General features: G+C 41.7%; 1 protein-coding gene across 13 annotated transcripts in view; it reads right to left on the bottom strand.

The window, feature by feature from the left end:
• The window catches only part of DNM1 (dynamin 1), a 131,799-nt gene that overhangs the window by 23,399 nt on the left and 83,728 nt on the right, over window positions 1-24,672 (bottom strand). For 9 of the 13 annotated variants that reach the window (XM_088453341.1, XM_088453340.1, XM_088453335.1 and 6 more), the window contains exons 10-15: window positions 23,999-24,137; window positions 13,413-13,499; window positions 12,074-12,144; window positions 10,976-11,027; window positions 8,134-8,145; window positions 5,423-5,536 (exon numbers count right to left, since the gene is read on the bottom strand). In XM_088453341.1, coding sequence (XP_088309467.1) covers window positions 5,423-5,536; window positions 8,134-8,145; window positions 10,976-11,027; window positions 12,074-12,144; window positions 13,413-13,499; window positions 23,999-24,137 — 475 coding nt within the window. Of the gene's footprint in view, window positions 1-5,422; window positions 5,537-8,133; window positions 8,146-10,975; window positions 11,028-12,073; window positions 12,145-13,412; window positions 13,500-22,224; window positions 22,364-23,998; window positions 24,138-24,672 lie in introns of all 13 variants that reach the window. The other 4 variants (XM_088453346.1, XM_088453334.1, XM_088453338.1 and 1 more) reach the window with 3 other exon arrangements.

Genomic DNA, 24,672 nt, shown 5'->3' with positions numbered 1-24,672 from the left:
GTACAATTCCTCATTGATGCAGCTCCAAAAAAAAGTGATCTTTATTCTAAGTTATATAATGCTTTTGTTTGTACAAAATTTGTTCTAGTTACTTATAATTATACCTCTTGTAAACAAAACTATGACATAACTGGAAGTAACGCCACCCTGCCAAGAGGAAGGAATATATTTGCATCACATCCTGCCGAGAGTATATATGTGGAGTAAAAGCATCACCACTTTTCTGGGCTGGAAATCAGTGTTTTCCCCTTTCTGGACTGTGCATCTGGCCTAGTTGGAGAACAATAGACAAATAAATAAATAAAAATAAATTTCCCTTGGTGCATCCCAGGTTTATACGCTGAGCGGTGCAGAGAGGGGGTTTTAAGAAAAGCTATTTGCAGTGAGGTCAGGGAGGAAATTCCACAAGGGGTGTAATCCAGCTGTTCCATCTGTGAGTAATTGCGGCAGAGCAGTTACAGGAATATATTAACGTGTCAGCAGATCACGAGGTTCTCTTTGAGTTAAAGCCCAAACTATGACTTAGGAGTCTATTTACTAAGCAGTGTTAGGAGACAGAGTGAAAAGTGATAAGGTGCCAGCCAATCAGCTCCCAACTGTCATCTAACAGGCTGTGTTTGAAATATGACAGTTGGGAGCTGATTGGCTGGCACCTTATCACTTTTCACTCTCACTCTCCTAACACTGCTTAGTAAATAGACCCCTTAGTGCGACGCACAAGTAAAAGATGAAACTTGACAACAAAAACACTGCTGTATCGTCCTGATGATATATATAAAATTATAGCTGTTGCTGTTAGCTTATACAAGGCTAGTGAGGATTTCTGTTGCAAAAATAAATATAATGGTTACATCAGATAGAAGCCGGCTTTGAGGTTTTCCATTGACTTCTTAATATCTTCCTAAACTTTTCTAGCAGACATCGGGGATCATTTGTGAAGGAAAAAAAATATATAGCACAATGTGCTATGTAATGTTACATAAGTGCCAGGGTTTATACTACTGCCCACAGATTTATTTAATTGCCTTGCCTCCCGACACTGTTATTGCTAGGATCAGGATAGTGGCATGACTGCACCACTTAGGGGGATGGTCACGCCATGAAGGTGTGCCTACCATCCCCAACAGGCTGGCCCGTATCTCCTCTTATGCCCTCCCATCATCTCTTCACTGCCATTTGCACCAGTAGCAGAGCAGCAGTAAATGTACCTTCCAACAGCCTGACAGATCAGGACAATTCTGATGTAGGGACAGAGCCCTCAAACCGGGACTGTCCTGCCCAAATCAAGATGATTTGGAGGTATGCCTTTTGCTTATTCTATGTAAATAAGATTGATGCAGCTCACAATTTACAGCAAGTAAACCAATGTATTTAAAATTAGAAAAAAAAATTCCTATCTGACACTTTTAACGGTAATCGTCACCTCCGTGAAACGCAGGCATTTTGTAGGCTGAGATAATATTCACGAGAATAGAGCTTATCAATTCACTAGGAACCGGTAGGCTACTTCATGAATATTAGTCAGGCCTCATGAATATTAATCAGGCAAGAATGGCGCCTCCACTGACTCTCACCGTCATCCGAATGGCAATACATTATGGAAAGAGTTAGTTATCCACAGTATAAGAACCATATGTTCTATTACTCTGGTTTAAACCTATATCAGTCTCCATATATTATATAGCATTTAGGCTCGCATTCTCAAAACTCATTGCAAATGAAGTAAAACAATATTGAATTAACCATAATGCTATATCAACACCGGTGCCTTTGGGAGTGTAGCTCTGTACTGATGGTCTCTGTGTAATCCCGTTTCTGAGAGTGTAGTTTACGAAGTGCAATCACCTATCTGCTCTCTTAAGGCAAATATCCACTACACGATTAAAATGACTGATTGAACCATAACGACATAGTTAACGTTCAATCGTTCATTAATCGTGCAGCAATTACGCCGGCAACGACCAGCGATGCGCGCTCCCGCTGGTCGTTGTCGGTATTTGTCATCGCCTGAACATGCCGGCCAACCCGACAAGATCATCAGGTTGTGCATGTTCGGGGATGAGGGAGGGTGCCTGCACTGAATGACATATCGTGGGCACATTATCCCCTGTACAGTATGATAAATTGAACAATTACGATGTTTTAATCGTGCAGTCGTTCTACACTCGTGTAGTCTATATGCGCCTTACCTTTGTGGGGAGCTATTGAATGCAGGGCATTTTTGCTGCAGCAGAAAAGGGCTAGTGCATTATTCCAGTATTGGAAGACAATGTGAACTAGTGATTATATTGGGAAGGCAGGCGGCAAGGTGGTGATAAATTATGCAATTACAATAGTCATAGGGCTCCAACTGCTGCTGGTATTTTTTCACACTATCTTACAGTGCAGCGAGTGATAGTGTTGTTTTACCTGGCGGCGATTTTTTTTTTTTCTAATGGACGACGATAAATTAATTAAGAGGATCTGTGGGAGGGAGATAGCAGAGAGCAGGAGGGAGCGGGCAGAGAGAAAGAGGGAGATGGCAGAGATCAGGACGGAGGGGGCAGAGAGTGGGGCTGGGAGACAGAGCTGCAGTACTGCATTGTGGGTAATGTCCCAGATGCCAGCTTCTTGTCTGGACGCCTGGCGAGTTAGGTAAGTTGCAGACACCGCTCATTGTTAAATACAAAGCCCTTACTGTTTCTAAAGGCAAGATATAGGTGCTGAGCGCTGCACACTACATCAGGACAAATTGCGGCATTGATACCCGAAAGGTGTCTAAATACCCCTTTGCATTAGAACTGAGTGATAAATCACTTATTACTTATTATTAAATGGGACCCTAAGATTATACTCTTACTACTGAAAATAAATTATTAATAAAATAAAACAAAAAACGAAACAGTTTATAATTGCTGCAGGCTGATAATAACCATAGAAGTTCTTTTTGATCCTATCCTCTTATGGGCTTTTTGGGTCGCAAACCAACATTTATAAGGAACTTCCCTATTATCCTAGAGAGACCAGGGGCGCCGAGAGGGGAAGGGGGGGTGGGAGCGGGTATTAATTACATCGGCATAAATAGAGAAATACTGCGCTGGTGTGTCCCTGTCAGAAACAACAATCAATTGTATCAATGGTAAAAATCACATGTTTTAATAAAAATAAATGAGATACAAATACATACATAAAGCACTAGACAATAACAATGAAATTAGCTTCAAAGAGCTTATAGTGTATGATGGCTAAATTTATCAGCACATTATCATTGGTAATTGTGTGTACCACAGGGGTATCCAATGAAGGTAATAAAGTGGCAATGTCCCATATGTTAAACACGGATTAACAACCGTGATAATAAAGGAAATCCAGCACTTGATTAAATAAACCTATCATATGATTGGAACAGTCCTGGCCCGCAAGTGGGATAAAGGAAAAAGGACAGTCGGACAAATCCGATGACACCTGTTTAGATGGTTGTGACGCACTTGAAATTTAGTAGATGGAGTCCCATGCAGGGGATTTACTCACTGAGTGTCTCTGGCTCAATGCTCCACATGTAGCAGGTAAAGTGGACGGTTAAATCTCCCTCGAGTGCCTGCAGCAGTCTCGCTCTCTCACTCTCTCCGCCGGCGGAGAGGGGACGAGCGGCCTCCGTTCTGTGACAGACCATACAAGTGGGAAGTCTCTGTGTACTCCGCCGCGCCAGAAGCTGTGATGGTAATCAAGTAACACATGGAAGACAGCGTCCGGTCTCAGTATTGGCTGGGAGGACTTGAATTACAAAGTATCCAAATGATCTTCAATCGTTTCCAATATCAGGTATCAAAATGCTGGATAAAATAGATCAATGAGGTAAACAGCAACGCGTTTCGGCAATGGCCTTTATCAAGCTGGATAATTCCTCTTCCTGTTGAAGGAACACAGGGAGGCTAAACAACCATCTAAACAGGTGTCATCGGATTTGTCCGACTGTCCTTTTTCCCTTATCCCACTTGCGGGCCAGGACTGTTCCAATCATATGATACGTTTATTCAATCAAGTGCTGGATTTCCTTTATTATCACGGTTGTTAATCCGTGTTTAACATATGGGACATTGCCACTTTATTACCTTCATTGGATACCCTTGTGGCACACACAATTACCAATGATAATGTGCTGATAAATTTAGCCATCATACACTATAAGCTCTTTGAAGCTAATTTCAATGTTATTGTCTAGTGTTTTATGTATGTATTTGTATCTAATTTATTTTTATTAAAACATGTGATTTTTACCATTGATGCAATTGATTGTTATTTCTGACAGGGACACACCAGCGCAGTATTTCTCTATTTATTTCATTGTGTTTTTTGAGGTTTGGCATACCTCTTTTTACTGCTGCAGGGTGCCTCCAATTTAACAGATCCACACGGGTCCAGTAATCTTTGTATTAATTACATGGGCCCAGACTTGATGGAGGGGGATGGTCCTTACCTGTCAGCAGCAGCAGTCTCCGAAAGGGTAGCAATCACATTGGTCGCACCCCCTTCCACCCACGGATTTGCCTGTGCATGCCCCCCTACGCGGCGTGGCAAATATTTTTTTTTAAAAGCACGTGTGGCCTCGCATACTTACATTAGGACATGCACCCCCCCAAAATTACCGGGGCCCGGCACAGCTCTCTACGGCTGTGAGAGAGACCCCTCTCTTTGCAGCGCTTCCCCAATGTGGGCATGCCTAGTGCTAAACAGCGGGTGTGCTTGATAACGCCTAGCATATTAATGCATTACCATCTTCAAGTCTCTGCATCGTCACATCCCCTCATATCACCATAACCTTCTTCCATCATAATATATTATATATATTAGAATATTGAACAACCACACAACGCTAATTATGTATAGTATTCTGCACAGTAGTGCCCCAGCCCCAGTAAATAATAAACCCCATAGTGCCCCAATATGCAGCTGCCACAACCCATGTTAATTCCAAACCCCGCGCAGGCCCTGTCCATCCCGCTTTCTTAATTTATTTTGTCTTGTGGTGTGTCTTCATGCTGGTGGCTCCCTCGAATGTCTCATCACTGGCGCTAGTGTAATCATTTCAGCGTCAGTGAAGAGACACACGGAGAATCCGCCAGCAGACATGGCATCAACCACGTCAGAGGAGCATTGAGAGCGTCTTCCCCACCAGTGTTGCCACAGTGCTGATTACGGCACTGATGCCAATGTGAGTTGGGGGCAGGGGAGGTGGGCTCCCTAAGCCTCTGGGCCACATAGCAATGACATCCCCTGCACCCACTATAGATACATCTTTGTTCGTAGGTCACTGCATTTATGGTTAATTGTTTTTATCTGATACAAAAGTAAAACCTAATTTTTTCCACAAAAATGGAATGTAAACATAATATATATTATATATAATATATGTAATGCAAATATAAAAGATGGAAGCACATACCTCATCATCTTTGTACCAGGATAGGTTCTCCGCAGTTAGGACGAACCAATACTCCTTTGAACCTCCTTTCATTATACCAATGTTGTTGATGGTCAGCCAGCCCTTCCGGATGACCTATTCAACAAAAGATGATCTTAGTACTGGTGGTGGGACCGGGGGTACAAACGCAGGCCTGCCTTCACTGATTCCTCGTATTGGGTTTTATAGAGGATTGTGGGTTACAGAGAAGCTCTGACAAGCTTTAAAAACACTCTGCATGCATTACACATTAGGGAAACACAGCAGAATATTTAACACTGCAAAAAACAAAAAAACTATATAAACACAGCTGAAAAAAAAAGAATTCACAGCATAGAAAACAGATAGTAAATTGTTAAGTATAAGTTTTATTTATTAATTATGTCAGAAAAACGATCTCCTCTCTCGCCATATCAGTATCGGCCACCATTTTGTTTCACTGAAAGAGTTTAAACAAGTTTGCAATGCTAATGTATTAGGCCAAGGACAGTAGTAATTAAAATTAAAAAAAAATAAAAATCATAGTTTGAGAACTATTTTTTCTTAAAAATAATATAATAATTAAAATTAAAATGTGGCTATGGCTAAATTACTGACTGAAATGACTTATTTTGGCATAATTGAATATTTAGCCTTGGTGTAAAGATAACCATTGTGAATGTATTGTCTATTTTGGTTTAACTATGTCTCATTGCACATAATTATACAGCAATTACATTTAACCAAATGGTAGAAAAGAGAGGTAAATTGGCCCACTGGCTCTATGGTAGTCAACATTACACTATTATGAAACCACATAAGGAAAAGCTAAGCATGAGTGATGATGGAGTCATTACACTGTTTATGTGCAGGAACATGAAGTGTCAGGATTAGGAGACGCATGCACACACATCAGACAAAATAAAAAAAAGTGCAAATGCATTACACAGCAGCAAAGCATCGGCCATTTTGTTTGAGCCAGGCCAAGCCGAGTGATGAAGTGCAAACACCTCCTCTGCTAGAAGAGGCAGCACACGTACTGTATGACTCTGCTTTATCACTAAACAGTAAATCACGAAATCTCACATCAGTAATCTCCGGAACGCTACTCATTTCCAGCAAAGCCGATGGATGGAATTGCAGTCTGTGAGATATTCAACTCCAGGCCTTCTATAGCGTTATACTGCAATCTAGCTCTTCATACAACAGGGCCCGATGTTAATCCTAATCCTCTAGGATTCTCCATATTGAAAAGGATAAATTTCAGATGTTTACCAGCAGCTGGAAACACTACGAGAAATGATTGACACTCTTTCTTCTCTATAGATCTTGCTGCAATGCAGTATTTTGTTTACCTCACAACCACTGGTGTCACTAATCCTCCTGAATCAAAATTTGCTAAACATATTCATTTTCAGTCACCAATTTGTTAACTATCAATACACTGCATAGCCTCTCAAGATTCAATTTAACACGGTATTTAAAGTTAACAATATTTCTGTCAAAATCTTATGAGCGGATTTGGCAGCCATTTTGTCGGACTCTTTTCAAATGCAAAATCTTATGAGCGGATTTGGCAGCCATTTTGTCGGACTCTTTTCAAATGCAAAATCTTATGACCGGATTTGGCAGCCATTTTGTCTTTTCAAATGCACTGTGAAGTAATGATGGCAGACGTCTAAAACGAATTCATATGAACAGTGCCTATATAGTTACTAACATGACTTGCCAAATCTTTCTCACTACTTCATCGTCATACCATTATTATTATTATTATTATTATTATAAAATTAATATTATATTCACCTTCAAACTATTATTACTAGGGCTGGATCTATATTTTGTTCATGTTTAAGAAGTGCCTCAGAATCGGTAAGAGGTCGGTCTTATGATCGGGGCCAGTTGTAAGATGTCTTCATTCTATGGATACTGATCAAGGTCTGGAGCGTAACTCTCACAAATAGTATTAATAGCAGGAAAGGAACAGGAGGAAAGGATATGAGGACACACAGGGGAGGGGGGACTGAGCACGAAGAGACAGTGCATCTGGGGTTTTTGTGCAATGTATTTATTTTTATTTTTTTTAATAAGAGCACCCTTCTTAATGGGATCAGTGCCTATTTTGCAAGTGTTTACATCAGTTGGATTATTCTTTAGTGGTATTTGTAATACATAATTATACGAATATAAGAAAGTATTGAGAATATATATTGCAATTTGCAAATATGTTTTAAAAAATGTATTCAGTAAGAACAGCAACACAGTCAGTCTGTATCACTCCAGGGGGTATAGTTACTAAAGTGCGGCTTTATAGACGTGGACGTGTTGCCCATAGCAACCAATCAGATTCTACTTTTCATTTATTTAGCGATTTCAAGAAGATAATAGCTAGAATCTGATTGGTTGCTAGAACTTTAGTAAATATACCCCTCGGTGTGATTGGTTTACAGCACTTTACTGGAGAAAGCGTAAAATGTGCTCTTTTCTCTGGATTGTTTTTGGTGTATTATATGCGCCAAATTTTAGCAATCAATTTGACATTTCAATGAATGTTAGGTTCTCCAGGTTTATTAGTGATTTGTGAAGGCATTGCAGTGATTACAGCAGAGTACTGCGACAGGCTGTGTGTGTGCGGGGATGCGGAGGGGCGTGCAAATGTCTGCCCTGATGCACATTCTCTGTCTCGAGCGATCAGCCGCTGCCTGACTACTCACCAGGATCTCATCCTGCACAGGGTAACCATAGCAACAGCAGCGGAGTGGAGAGGAGAGACAGGAGCAGAAGAAGAGGGATATACATTACTAGCAGCGCAGGTGCAGAACCGACTATGAGTTTGCTGCAGTACCCACAGCCCCGTGCATGACATGCCAGTCCGGCACATTCTCACCTCACACACACATATAGGCACACTTGCCATGCCTGCGGTCCAAGATGTTGCACAGTAGATTAATGCCATGGACAGCCTGACACTGCAACCAGCCAGCTAAATCTGTGCCAGCCGGGTGATATGATCCGAATGGGCTTTACTGTATTACGTCACAGATGGCAGCAAAGAAATAAATGTCAAACCAGAACCAGGTTATGATAGCACTGGCCATTGAGCAGGGAAAGCAGTTGTTAAGACCACCTGTACCTACTATCTACCGGACATTAGACCACCTCCGTCCTGCACTCTAAAGCCGGGTACATATCAGGCGATATATTGGATGATATGTCTTTTTGAGGCAAATATGAATGACATATCGTCCATATCGCTCAGTTTGTACCATCACTTGTTCATGTGAGTTGTCAGCGATGTCGTCCCATCTGACGTGCTGCACATCAGATGGGCCGACCACGCTGACGACGGCATGCAGGTAAATGGAAGGTTATATAGTGCGGTTGTACACCGGATCGCGCAGTGTGTGCTGCCGCCCGATATATATCCTTCCATCGGGCGTCGAGTTGGCTAGGATACTTGTTGTTCTGAAGTGTACTTGGCCTTTTGGGGCAATTCAATTATCCGTGATGCTGGCGAAGGTTTGATACATCTCCCCAGGGCCGTAACAGGCTTAACAGCGCCCTGCCGTCCTTGCCCCCTTTTGGCATGATGCTGCTGTACACGTGGCAGGGAGCCGTCCCAGGCACCCTGCTAGCCAGAAGCAAGGCCCGTGGGGCAGTGCTCTTTGTAGGGGCAGCAGTCACACACCCCTAGTTACGGCTCTGAATTTCCCCCTTTTCATAGGGCAACTGTGCATAAATCACTTCCAAATCAACAATACAAGAATGGAACATATGTGCGGCCTCTGTATGTAGATCTAATATTTCTGTACTCTAAAAATGAATGTTAATAACATGTAATACATCATATACTATCCAACATAAACTAAGTAGCAGATCCCATGTGCCACAATTTTCCCAAATTATATTCTATTTTACCAATGGAAATCTGGAACAGATAATGGGCCTGATTCAGACCCACTCGCGAGCGGCTGTCCGCTCGCAAGTGGGTCGATGGTCTGCACTGAGCATGCGCACGACGGAGGGAGCTCCGTTGTGCGCATGCGCCAGACACGACGAGCGAAGGTCTTTCCTTCGCTCGTTGTGTCCGATCAAAGGGGGCGTGCTGTCAATGTTGATTGACAGCACGCCCCCTTTGGTGGGCGTGCCGGGGGCGTGCCTCCCTGACGGGGGCGTTCCCACGGGAACGCCTCCCGTCAGAAGCCGGCCCACTGACATCACTAGTGATGTCAGTGGGAGTGATTTTGGCTCTGATAGAGCCAAAATCACTCCGGAGCTTGCGGTTGAAAACCTCAACCGCAGGCTCCGGCTCGCAATTTCGATGGTCGCGATGGTCACGACCATCGCGGCCATCAAAATGCACGCTCGTATAGCCTGTGGGTGGTGACCCACAGCTATACGAGCGTCCAGGAGGACGCTCCATGAAAATGGAGCCCGGCCCTCATGCAGAGCGTGCGCTCTGCTCAGAGCGTACGGCTCTGAATGAGGGCCAATGTTCCCAAAATTGACACTAGTCATACACATACAGTATCAATGGATTCTATGGGTACATGCAGAAACCTATGAGATGCAGGCATCCGCGAGTTCCCAGCGAGTCTGACCGATGTTTTAAAGGGGCGATCATTTAAAAGGCAAAACTAGGTTGGGAAAATGATTGCCCCTTTTAAACATGGGTTTTCACTGGTGCTTTCTATTTTACAGAGAAATGCACCAATCTGCATTGTACTTACTTGTGTTACAGCGATAGCCCTGCAGAGCCTCTATGTTGTATAACTGTGTTAATTGCATAATTAGAAAAGAACACAAACAGCCTCTTAACTGATGGGTATCAGCCCTTTACTGATGTTTGAGAATTTGAGATGACCTAAAATCTGTCCCTCTCTTATATTATTGCACTTAAGAGGGGTTATCTAAATGTAGACAGCCCCTTTAATGTAGGAAAAGGTCATAAAAATCATCTTAAAGTAAAAATCCAGCCACCGTGTCCCAAAACCTTCCACACCTCCTTCCATGGACCCTTTGCATGTAAAATATGGAACTATGCTGTTAATACCATTTTTGAGAGCTATTTCCACCAGCATTTCAGTTGCTATTCCCCCAACTGCAATCTTGTATTACTTGACAGGCAGGGCCGGATTAAGGCTTGTGAGTGCCCCAAAATGACTAACTTGTGGGGTCCCCTAACAATAAAAATGTTTAAATGATATATACGGGTGATATTATTAAAAAGCATAATGTGTAAATACTCCCAGCACCACAAATGTATGGAACAAACTGTGGTTCATATTAAACAACACAGTGTCCCCAGTTCACATTAAGCCACACAGTGCCCCCTGTTCAAATTATGCACCTCCATGGGCCAGTCTGATGCCTGTGTGTGAGGTCTCCTGGACACCTGCGCAGGCCACCTTGTTGTTAATCCAGCACTGTTGACCCTTTACATCCATGCTGACCTGGCACAGTATACCACTAACACTGGAGGTTCAGCCTACACCAAGGAACTGATTGATAGTGAACTCTGATATATCCAGATACGGATGCATACATTATACTAACCTGGTTTCCAGATGCTTTCTTCTTGTTCGTTTGGCTGCTCCTCTGCTGCGCACTACAATGAAGAGCAAATGAGCTAGTCACCTGCCTCTACAGACCCCCTGCGGCCAGTGCGCTCTTCAACCAAACTTGACAAAAAAAAATTTGGCCAGGAAAATGAAATGAGGTGGACAACCAGGTTCATGGCCCTCGTATCAGGTCTATGGTAATCTGGAGGTTATTAACGCATACTGTATAGGTGTACAGTTTTATGGTGCTATTTACCATGGCAAACAGGCAGCAATTAGCTATGATCAGTCCAGTACAGATTAATGGAAGCAAATTCCTATGGACGTGTTCATGTCCATAAATAATCTCCAACATCTTTCTCTTTTAATGGTATATGATAAAACCAATTAGTTATGTATCATCCTCTCTAGTATAGATTACTCAATTCCATATGTAAAGGAATTATTAATCATTGAAACTGGAAACAAAATTCTGTAAAGTCTTTTATCCTCAAAATTAAATAAGTATCATAGGGGCCTTCTGATTTCATTTAAACGTTTTAGCTATTTCAAATGTGAAAGTAAAATTCTGGAACAAAAAAAAATTCTATATAATGAAAAAAATTTTCTAAATAATTTAGACATGACTAAGGGGTATATTTACTAAACAAGGGCTAATCAAAGCCACCGATTATTGTTGGCTTTGACCACTGATTTTAAAAAGACAAATAACAATAGATGTTAAATCGGGCTTGTTTAGCACTTATAGCTACTGCTGATGTAAATCCAGAAGTTGATAATTGGCTTTCTGATATATGTGTATTCTGAATAGCAGGGCAGTAGAGGTCTTTAGACTGGACACTAGGAATATATAATACTCTGGATAATAAAGCTATATAAAATGCAGAGCGATATCGAGTGTAGTGTCGTCACTCAGCTAGTAATGTCTGGTCGCCCCAGTGGAATCTTCTCATTCACCCACTGGTGAGTAAAACATAGTGCATAGTATATTTTCATACAATGACAAATAGCTATTGTGGTAAATGTAAGCGTGATTTGAATTTATAATCAATAATTGTTCCTGCATTGTAAATGTCGCGCAATAATCACTTACTTGGCAAAGCCAATAAAATCCTCATGGTTTGTGTTCATGTAAGCCAGTTCTATATCGATCAGCAGCATAACCTGTTGGACACAACATCACTTGTTACAAGACTGTTCCAAAGAATCTTGTTAGTCTTTAGAAGATGGTGCAGTGTCCGGTTATAGCAGAAACCGCTGCACCTCTATTAATGCTTATAATGGAACATTAGCTATGCAAGGGATTCATGTTTTGCTTTGTGAAAAGAAATAGACACTCTTAATGACTAGTCTGCACAATGCAGTACAGGGACTACTACTTGTACAGGGACTACTGCAGGAGAAAGCCTGAAATGCCAATACACTGGTTACTAGTAGAAATGTCAAGTGACACCTGATTCACTGGTCGCAGCACTCTAGGAGGTATATTTAGTAAAGTGCAGGGTTTTCAGAAGTGGAGATGTTGCCCATAGCAACCAATCAGATTCTAGCTATTATCTTCTAGAAGGTGTTAGATAAATGATAAATAGAATCTGCTTGGTTGCTATGGCAACAACTCCACTTCTAAAATCCCAGCACTATGGTAAATATACCCCTAGGACGGCTTGTGTAGTCTGCTGATAACTGGGAGAAATATCTGCTATTGGACTTGCTTGTGACTCAGAATTGGACCCATAGTGGGGGCTGACATGTAGGAATAGGTCTGATTATAAAAAAAAAAGTGTTGAATTAGTAAATCTACTTGAGTCCATTGTATAGATAATTTTATTATACTTTATCTATCAAACGCATTATATAGTTTTCATTAACTATTTAGGTGATGGTTTAGCTAGTTTTCATGTGAGCATGCTATGAGGTCAATTTAAGTTTGGCGTCCAGTTTTGGCAACTTTAACGGCCAACCCACGTCTAGGGCTTCGGTAGAAGCCTCAAAAAAAGTAAATAGCAATAGAACGTCCTATGTAAAGGGAACTCCAAGGTAATAACTGCTTTCACAAAGCAGAAATGACATAGATAATGGTGCCTTCAGCATAGGCGTGCATATGGGTGTGCACCTGCATACCCCTTGAGCTGCCCCAACCTGTTACCTAAAGCATGTGCTCCCAGTATCTCAGCTGGCTCCCAGGGAAGAGGCAGCCTCATTTTGAATCCAAGATGACTGATGTGAAATTGCTGTATCTAAATATAGTAGTTTCTCAAAGGCCATATTGGATTCAAAACGAAGCTGTCTCTTCCCTGGGAGCCAGCTGAGATGCGTGAATGAGAGTGTTGTCACCCACCCCTTGCCCTGAGCCTGTGCATGTCTATGCCCTTCAGTATACAGTAACTTTAAAATATTAAACTATAATACAGCGTGTTCCCTCAGATTCTCACCTGGTCTTTTGTGCGCCCCTCTCTCTCCCGAATGTGAGTGGTGACAATCCTTTCCATCTCTTCCCGTAGATGGGGATACTGACTCAGCTGTGGAAGAAAGTGCAGATCTTTGTGGGACAATGGCTCTCATACAGTATACAGTATAGGTTGTCATCATGGATTAAGAATGATTGACCATATACAAAATTAATCTGGATAATTTTTTTTTTTAACTATTCACAAATATACTATTTTGGTCATTAGATGCCAGAGTGGTTATATAAATGGTGTTATAGGGGCACTTGTCATCAGGAGCGCGCCCTCTGACGGGACCAGCGGGAGGCAGCGCGCCAGGATGGTGAAGGGTGGGCACTTATGTAAGGGTGAATTTGTTTTACATACTTTGTCCTGATGAAAATGTTGATTCATTGAAACGTTGACCACAGGAGTTAATACATCGGGTATATTGAATCCTCGGGGTGTCGCACCTGTTGCTATTTCTACTGCAGCGGGTCTGGACTGGACGCTTGTGTGCTGGCAACGGGGTGACGTTAGTACATCTATGTTAATGAGTGCTGGATTTTGTTGGAGTATATATATATATATATATATAATTATATATATATATATATATATATAGTTATACACAGAACCACCAGGGATGGTACTCCTAGTAAGCCATTTTCATAAAGGGTGCCGCCATGAATAAGTCACTCGGCTGCTACCAATTGCCCTTCTTCTGCAGTCACGGTCTTATTCTACTGGGCTCACCATCAAATACAACAAGATCTCTTGGTATGAGTATTCCCTCCATGCTAATAGGTGGGACTGAATCCCAAGACATGGTAAATGACATTGGGGTCTGGGGACTACATTTTAAGGCCTCTGCGGGCGAATCAGTCTTGTTATACATATGGGGGTCTATGGAGCTCGTAATTTGATTGTCATAACAGCGTTTGGGTCATTGGTCTTATCACACTTCTACCATTGACTGCCTGGCCTGTGAGTGTAGATTCCCACGTTGTCATGGCAACATGTCTTCCTGTTTCCTTCAGGGGAATCCAGGAGACACAAGTTGGGAATATAGAGCAGCAGTGAGGTTATCACAGATTTCCTTAAGGGACCAATGCAAGATTCTCCAGTGGTAATCCTCAAATTATACCACGCTGGCACAATATAATTCGGTCCCCAATCATCCTGCTCAAATGGTCAATGACAATTAAATTGTAGCCTATAGGCTTGATTCAGAGATGTACACAATGGCGATTTTTACACAGATCAAGCGATTTTCTTTGCTATAGCGTATGAGTCAAAATCACACTGCGCACGTGCAGTGATTGTCTTGCAATTCCGGAAGCACAGAGAAGCCATTTGCAAAGTGAGTGACAGGTAGTCGGCGTTTGGGTGAGGCAACGGGGAGTGGTTAGAAATGCAGGTGTGTCTTATCGTTTAAATGCTGTTACATGGGGGTGCATAAATCAGCCATTGCGATCTCCTACGCAGCATGAGAGCTCAGTCCTATTAGCCACGAATCAGTTTGCGGTGCAGCTGTATGCAGCACTTATGGTGCCACATAGGACTGCTTACAAAAATTTGTGGTCCAGGGCGAGTTCGGGACACACTGTAGTGGCAACTCGCCCTTCTGCACCTAATAGAATCGAGTCCAAAGTGTCCATTTTGGTTAATTTTATACGTCCTTAAACCAGCCACATTAACCAGCCCTACACTATTCAATAATGTTATTGCAACACTGAAAATGTTGTAAAGAGCTGTAAAATTATTTGGGAGCCTCTGGCATTATATGTAAATTAAACTATGCTATATAATATACTATATGTAAAGAAGTGTACATTCTACTGGTTTGCAAAGTCATTTCTATATTCATTCATTAAGGGACACTGGATTATCATAGAGGGTTATACTGTTGCTGCATAGATTTGTGGGATTCATTTAATTGGTTACAAAGGATATTTCTTATTTTTAATACACGATCAAATAGGCATATTATCATTTTATGTTAAAATCTCCATTACGGCTTTATTTGGAGAGCAGAGGGTTGCTGTGGGATGAGCTGAAATAATAAATTAGGTGTACACTCTGTGTTGCAATTCATTTTAACTTTATGTTGTAATGTTATAATGTCAGTCATGCCGTTCAGACCTATGCAAAATATATTAGTAATGAAAGAGACTAAATACATTCTCACATGTATCAATGCAATTGTATAACAACAATAACCCAACAATATGTTTCTCAGAAGGGTCATGCAAAATAAGATTGGAGGACAGTGTGGGGTCCATGCACGTTTCCCACACACTGATCAATAAGAAATTGCCATTTAATTCTGATTTTCCAGACAGTATCATCATGATTATAATAGTAAGACTGTAAGGAGTTGCACTGGCTCAGATTTAGAAAGGAAAAGAGTTCTCTTAGCCCCAGTTTTCAGCATTTAAAGTTCCATTTGTATGTTACATGTAATTTATAGGTTTACAGTTATTTGTCACCTTCTTTAATGATGGTTTAGTGTTGTGCAGGATTGTTTTAGGTAGTGGCTTTGTCAAATCCAGGTTTAGAGCATAGATAGGGAAGCTGACACAGTTCAGGGACTACATTGCCCTTAATCTCAGTAATAAGTTCAGCAATACATTTAATGACAGAAAGAGACACCAGTGGGGTCACTCACCCTGGTGATACCCAGTGCGGGCCCCGGAGAGGACAGTAGTGTGCGCGGCTGGTATAAAGGGGACGTGGCCTCGCAGGTAGGGGGCGTGACTTTGCGGACAGAACCCCTGTTTTAGTCACTACGAGGGTCTGGAGATGCGGACTGCCCAGGGGGCCAGCCTGTGCGGCCCGCACCCCCTTGTGACGCCACTGAGAGACGGTTATCTGTAATATCAGCAGGCATTTTAAACAAGTGTCACAAGCTGTAACAAATAAATCTTACAATAAAGCAGGAAGATGCTGAGGGCCGCAGAAGGTGGAGAGCGCCGTCATTGCGTTTGGGTTCATTCTATTAGCGTGGATATGCCGCCAAGCATCCCGCGAAAGTCCGACAGTGCATATGTTTCCGTATTATGGTAAGATCAACGTCACTCATTTTCCTGCACTCTTCTTTGGGGTACGAGGGAAAACTAGTGATGTTGATGGTAGCATTGTGCAATTCCGGAATGGAATGTAGGCCTGTGTTTCCCTACCATTCCCACTATTGGTGGCTTATAACTTCATAATGGAGGTGGTCCAGGAATTGGAGGCTGTGGACCAAACCATTGTGAAGGGTGTACTGGGAGGATACAAAGATAGGGATCAGGTCACAATCCCAACAGTCGAGATGCCGGCGCTTGGAATGCAGGAGCCGGAATTCCGACACCTATCAGAATCCCGGTGCCGGCATCCCGACAGTAAGTAGTGGGGTTAGGGGGAGGGTTAGGAGTTAGGGCTAGACACTAGGGGGAGGGTTAGGCACTAAGGGGGGAGAGTTAGGTTTAGGGTGTGGGAAGGTTAGGTCTGGTCACTAGGGGGAGAGGTTAGGTGTAGGCACCAGGAAGGGAGGGTTAGGAAGAGAGAGAGGGTTAGGATACTGACTGACAAGTGTCGGTATCCTAATCCTGTCGGGATTCTGACCGACGGGATCCCGAGTGCTGGCATCCTGTACCCAACCCCAAAAATATATGCTGCATTAAGGGATGTAAACTCAGGGCCGTAACTAGGGTAGTGCGACCAGTGCCATGGCACAGAGCACTGCAGGGCAGGGGGTGCTGCTTGGGCCTGTCTATTTTCCAGTTTATTAGCATTCTCACTTGTAGCATCCTCTTCTTTTATCCCCAGCATCTCCTGGCCTCCACTATCTCTTCCCTGGCCCTTCCCCATGAGGCCATGGCCCTTTTTTAGGTGCACTATCTTTTGTCCCTATTTAAGGGGAGGGGGGGGTGAGCGCCAATGCTATCTCTGGCACAGGGCACCAAAAAGTCTATTTACGGCTCTGTGTCAACTGGACCTATTTCATTCAGGAAATAATTGACTGCCCCAGTATTTTCCATTCATTTTCTAACTGACATAATATGGGCATAGGGCCTGATTCAGACCCGCTCGCGAGCGCTGAGCGCTCGCAAGCGGGTCGATGTTGCCCAAGTGTGCATGCGCACGACAGAGGCTGCTCCGTCGTGCGCATGCGTGAGACCCAAATAACGACGGCCAAGCCATCGTTAAGGATCTCGCACCAAAGGGGGCGTGCTGTCGATGGTGGTTGACAGCACGCCCCCTTTGGTGGGCGTGCCGGGGGCGTGGCTGCCCAGATGGAGGCGTTCCCATGGGAACGCCTACCGTCTGGGGCCGGCCCCACTGTGATGTCAGTGGGAGTGCTTTTGGCTCTTATAGAGCCAAAAGCACTCCAGGGCTTGCGGCAGACAAGACCCTACCGCAAGGGTCTCGTCGCAAGCCCGATGGTCGCAATGGTCTTGACCATCGCGACCATCATCATGGCCGCTCGCTATAGCTGTGGGTGGCAACCCACAGCTATGCGAGCATCCAGGAGGACGCACGAAAAAAAAAAAAAGCGCCCTGATTCAGAGTGGGCCCACAGTTCATTAACTGCTAAAAAAAAACACTTTTTTTTTTATTATTTAATTTAAAGTCACTTCATAAGTCAGCCCAAATGACTTCAGTCAGAGAGCATATTTCAGAGTTAGTGGCAAGTATATGAAAGACTGATAGTTCCCATATGAAATGGGTCAGGATGATGTTGACTAGTCAGGTGTAATAAGGTCTAATAATAAGTCTTCAATTGAACTTAAACTCCTGGGAATCTGGTATGATGGCTTGAAAATCAGATTTATAAATGGCATTCTCTTGGAAAGTAATGGAGTCCCAGAACCACTCTCCGTGTACAAAAGACCAATAATACCTAGAGACACGGATAAAGCACATACAGGACATTCAAGAATGACAGGTCACTTTTATTTATTTCAGGGAAAGGCGCAGACAAATACATGTATGTACGTATTTATGTATGTACGTGGATGTATATATATATAATATATATATATATATTATATATATATATATATATATATATATATATATATATAGTTATATACATACACACACATGTATACTTATTTTTTTTCTCTGAAATAGACAATACAGCAACATAAATTATTGTGTGCTGTATGCATTCTACCTATTAACGTTTGTATAGATAGTAGATGACATTTTGTGAATTAATGGAGCTCATAAGAGCTTATGTAAGATAAGCTATCTCCAGGCTGCAATAGGATCAGCTACAGTACACAATGAATCCCACAATATAAATTTACCCCTGACCAAAGCAGCCATATGTGTGGGTTTTTGGTCTTTAGGGTACATGGAATGCAATGAATGCAAACCTGTAAGATGCCTCTCCCCACCCCAATCAATGAGCTGATCCCATAAACTCACCATAAAGTGAGACATTTAGGCCGAGATACATGTGTTAGCAGCACACAATAACGTTCCTGCTAAAGTAGGATAATGATAGCATTGTCTGCTCCTGTCCCTGTGAATTAGGATGAGTGGAGCCACCATGAATATGAATCAGATCAGGATTCTTTCACACATCAGGTGCACACAGCCCCCCTCCCCTGTAACAACCCTATTTCCCTAAGACCTACTAACACAACATGACCCACTTTATGTCCCTCCTATCCAGTATTACACCCTGCTTGAAACCAAAGAGGTCTGTAACACACTGTAATACAGGCAGCATGTTTAAGGGGCAGAAAAAAGTTCAGCGTAAAAAAAAATATATATAAAATAAATAAATATATATATATATATATATTTATATAATTATTTTTTTTAATGTGATTTTAACACTATTGGTACTGTAGATATCTAATAAGAATTAATGTGCTAGTTCCATCCTGACTTTATACACAGGTACTGCAAGCCAGAGATTAATCTGGGCTAAGGTTCTCACAAACCATCAGCAAATGAATCTTGTTGACTCAGATTAAGAGATCTCAGTTTAACCATTTGATAGTATTATCTGCCTACTGTGTTATTTGTATGTATATCCAGGGGGGGTGTATCAAACCTTGAGAGAAAGTGGAGATGTTGTCAATATCAGCCAATCAGCTTCTAGCTATCTTTATCTAGCACAGGTTTTTCCTATTAAATTTCCTATTAAATTGCCAAGGAGAAAATCAGTTGTGGTAATTTCTATAACACAATTTATTTCTCGCAGCCCCTGAGCAGTCAGGGAAAATCCCTATTTTAAATTAAAAATGTCGGGACTATTCCGTTTTCTTGGAAAGCACCCCATGCCCCTCCCATATCTGCTTGGTTGCACAGAATAGATTTATATATGGATATGGAGGATTTATTTCTATCCAGCCAGGAGATGCCAGGAGTTTACTACTACTTGGCTTGCCTGGCTGGAATATAAAGATTCTGCTGCAAATCGTGATCATCTGATCAGATAAAACGGGTGGGTTTAGACACCTTATTTTTTTGTTGTTGTTTTTTTTATTTTCTTAAATGTTGTCGACTTTGTTTTATTTTTATATACTGGATTTAATCCTTCCTTTTTCCCAATCTGTTTCCTGGTTCTCCTACACTCAGTGTTTTTTCCTTCTAACCCTTTCCATGTGTCTTTTTTTTTTTTCTATTTGTTACATATTTGAAAAGCGCATTCATACTGTGCCTGTTCTTATTTTGTATATTGATGATTGCTATGAAATATTGATTGCACAAAGAAAAAATGTCTGGACTTTCTTCAGACATTGGACACCACCCCATATGACTAATTAGGCAATTGGAAGTTTCCAATTACTGTGGCTTAATTAGTTCAATAATTACATGTTATTATTGGTTGTTAAATAAAAAGTTTTCTGTTAATTTATTAAAAAAAAATAATTGCTTTTTATAATTTTTTTTACATTTTTAAATTTGCATGAAATTACCCCCAAAGCAGGTCTACTTTATTTGCATCTTTCATTGTATTTGTTTGTACTTAAGAAAAAAAAGTGTTTTTTTTATAATTTCTTTCACTTAACAAGAAAAATGCATAAATCAGTCATTTGCAGCAGTTTTAAATAAAATATTTTTCTTTGGGACAGTAATAAACATTATTACTGTTACCCAATCATTTCTTTAGGGTACAGGCTGATCCCCATTTTTTTTTTATTTCCCCGTGGTATTTGTGGTAAAAATTACTGCAGCCATTTTTTTTTCAATTGGATAGCGTGGGAATCAGAAGCGCACATACCCGTTTTAATAAAAAAAAAAATAGTTGCAATGGCCACAATAATTTTTATTATATTATCCTTTATTTATACGGCGAAACAAGGGTTCCACAGTGCCTTACAAAGTACCACTAAAATTGCGCACCTACTGTAATTGGATATGCCCCTGTATGTATAGCAGTAATCTTAAATCCAACAATGATGATATTTGGGTTTTGTGTGATAATAAATTATACATGGAATTATTCTTTTCTTACTGAACTTGAAAACATGCGTTACAGCATCTCAATTCCAGTTACTTGTGCAACAGTTGTTATACATATCCCACAATTCATCTCAGTTAGTGCTACAGTATAAAGCAGGCTGATTACATTATGTAAACATGCTTTATAGAGTAATTTGGATTATTAATAATTTCTTAAATTCATATCACTACACATTTGAATTAAGTGCTTGTTTTATGAAAAATTTGTTTTGCATTGATAATTTCAACTCCTGATGTCTTCTCACTAAACAAGTAGAATTTTAAAATGTTCTTTACCATCAATATGGCATTCTAAATAGTATGAGGTAAAATGCCTGTACAAAAATAGTATTGTACTGTAAGTACTATTTTATGCCTTTTTTACAGTATATTTAATACATATCTAATTGCACATATGCTTGAGGCTGCCATTTTGTGGCCTCAAATAATATTCATGAAAAGCAATTTAATAGAATCAAGAGGTAAAAGTGAGTGCTTATTGCCTCAAAACTGAGTGCTTCTTGCCTCACTAGTGATGTCACAAATTCCCACAGAGGTGATAGGTTGCTAATATTTCCACAGACAAAATGGCTTCCTCCATAGTGTGTTGTTGTCTAGTGCACATTAGTATTTCAAAGGTTGAATATATCTGTCTTTATAAGATTGTGTTTTCTGTTATACTGTAGATATAGCCTGCACTAATAACTGTTTACATGTGAGGAAGAGGCCACATCCCCGAAACGTTATGACATTTTAGCTTTCCTCAATAAAGATACTATAAAAGAACTGTCTGTGTTCTTTTCTCTTGTTGCTGACACTGACTGTAGATCCTGGAAGGAATTACATCTCACACCTGCACCAGGTACTGTGACTCCTTCAGTAGTATATTGGTGTGCACTGACTGTGATTCATATAATCGATGTTCATTTGGACATAAATATGGCTCTGGGGATGACCAAGCCCTGAGGCCCAATTAGTGCAGTTTGACAATGGCCACACACACTCATGGTGATTGAACTTGGCATTTGTTTATGGTGCCACCTGCTGCCAGTTTGTTAGACAATAACAAAACTATCTGTCTAATCACTTTACGTGTGGACATCTTAAAACAGGGCAGTTGACCAAATAGATTTGTTCTTTATGTTTCATAGAATTATTTAGCAAACAGTACAAGGCTTCAGATTGTGCTTACCTAAAAGAGAACCTGGCTGCTCACAGGTTCTCTTTGATACAATCGCATAGTCTTGTGTTGCAAACCACTCTGCCCAAAGAAGGCTTTATGGCAGCCTCCTGACCTATATATGTCTGTGTGCTGTAAGAGTAACCGACTGCACTGTGGCATGTATCCTTCCCCGAGCTGGTTTACCTTTTCGCTACACTTTCGGATGGTGGAGGTCAGCTCATTGACTACCATATCCACACACTTCAGACTCGGCTCCTTCAGCTTCTGCACCTGCTTTTTCACAATGGCTTCAAAAGCGAGGTCAGGCGTAAAGAGTCCAGTCCTGCGCAGTCAAAGGTGAACCCCAACGGGGTCGGGACATACATCAAGACAAGAGGGAGGACAGACAGAGCGGATGAGACATCAGAAGGGAAGGAAGGGCCATTTGATGAGGAAAGGGGCAGACGAACGTAAGATAAGGGGGAGACCAGAGGAAGGTTAGGGAGACAGATAGACAGGAGAGATGCCAGTGAATCAGGATGAGTTAGATAACAACAGAGACAGTGGACGTGGAAGGTAACCGATAGACACAGCAGGAAAAGAGAGTGAAAAAAAAAACAGAGATATACATGAGGCAAAAATGTCTGGGCACTACTAGGGTACGGTGCAAGGAAAGGAGGGGCAGATAGCTGGTGGGCAACAACAGTATGAGGAAATGGACTGGGGGTATTGGGGGTAGAGAGTAAATAACTCTCCGTTAAGCTAACCCTTCATTAGGAGCCATAGGGCCGAACACTAGGGGGGATAAGGCAGACGTGTCTTAACTCCTTTGTGCACAATTTAGGGACTATGACACAATGGAGGCGGAGAAAGAACCCAGTTACTTAGCAACTACATCCTGCATCTAATGATAAAGCTAAAATGTACTGCAGAGGCTGTAAACTACATAATACGCAATATAGATTTTATTATTTTCACTCTCTAAACGCAAGCATTTGTTAACTCTTTTTCTACAGGTAGTTGGGATTACGATCGCTCATAGAGAATAAAATATAAATAGTACTGTAATAGATATTTTGTGGCTGGTACCTGTGGATTACTGTGTGGTTTTGTTAGCTAATGCTGGTCACGTTAAGCCTGAGCACCTGGCGACACGATCACCTACAATTTTGGCCATACACGTGACGATACTGGGCCATGGTTGTGGCCAGCTAGAGACAGACAGTGAACTCCATCAAAGGAGGACATAGAAAGAGAAGAGTTTTGGAGATAAGATACAGGAAGATAGAGAAATGTGCTAAATATTTTGAATGTAATGACAAGTAATGAAAAGGTAGTAGAAGTGGGACCCTTTTCTGGGCACAGCTTCTAAAAGCTAAAAAGGTTGTGCTATGTTAGTTGTTACTGTCGTTGGATTACAACTTCCAGCATACTCAGCTTCCTCTTGGAACAATTAGAAACCGAAGGGCAACAGTCACTAAGCAGGGTAAGATAGGGGGGAGATGGATGAAGACTTCTAGTGAGTGGAGAAGTGGACCAGTTGCCCATAGCAACCAGATTCTACTAGAATGTACTTGATAAATGATAGGTGGAAGCTGATTGGTTGCTTTGGATAACTTCTCCGCCTGTCCACTTCTCCACTCTTTAGAAGGCGTGCTAAATTTCCCCGATAATCTGATATAAACACTCTTACTCTGCAGCTTAATTATCACATACATTTTTCACACACTCTCACAATCCTGGTGGCTCTATGATACTGTCTTGTGACACTCAGGCCATGCAATAGTAAAATAATGACGACTATGCTGTAGGGAGCATACTACGATAGAAGGGACTCAGCCAATCAGAAGTCAGAAGCTTGTGACACACTAGGCTACCGGGTTTCTGATTGGCTGCATCCCCAGTTCATGCTGAGGCTGGGGACATCACACATTTTGGAAGTGGTGCACAGCCCAGGATCTGAATCCAGAAGGGTTACCTTCTTGGTGCATTGTCTAACGGTACCGATTAGTTCGGAAATGACCATGTCGACACATTTCAAGCACGGCTCTTTGATCTTCTTCACTTGCTTCTTGACGATGGTTTCGAATGCCATGTCAGGTGTGAAGAGCCCAGTTCTAAACACCCGACAAAGTGAGGCCGGTAATAAGGAGAATAAGGATTACACACCAGTGACAAGGGGATGAGCTTGGGAGGTTAACATTCTGGCAATGCCACTGGTAGCCACAAGGCAGTTTGACTAAATGAAAGGTACTTATACATTGATATAATCCTATATATAGTGCAGAAAAAAATGTTGACCCAGACTTGTAGTATACTGTAATGTATTAGTTACATAATATTCTAGCACTAATTTACTAAGATAAATCCTAGCTAAGGAGAGACAGAAACGGAACATTATAAACAATGGGGGACACATATGAAATCTGTTCCTAGGTATCGGTGTAGAAGAAGTATTGTTGCCCAACCACACTTTGCTTTCATTTGTTTCAACTGCACTTTGACATAAGAAGCACAAGATTTTTCCTGACAATGGGCCTGATTCAGAGCCGGACGCAATTAGCGCTCGCTCGTTCAGAAAAAGGGGCTGGCTATTCAAATGAACCGTTCGCTCCTTGCGGTCTGTTGCCGCCTCCATGTCTGAACGAGCGA

The sequence above is a fragment of the Taudactylus pleione genome, unplaced genomic scaffold (assembly GCF_031769625.1).
Source record: "Taudactylus pleione unplaced genomic scaffold, aTauple2 ptg000579l, whole genome shotgun sequence".
NCBI classification, from domain to species: Eukaryota; Metazoa; Chordata; class Amphibia; order Anura; family Myobatrachidae; genus Taudactylus; species Taudactylus pleione.
The sequence above is the reverse complement of the archived record's forward strand: the minus strand, read 5'-3'. Positions and strand labels throughout refer to the sequence as shown.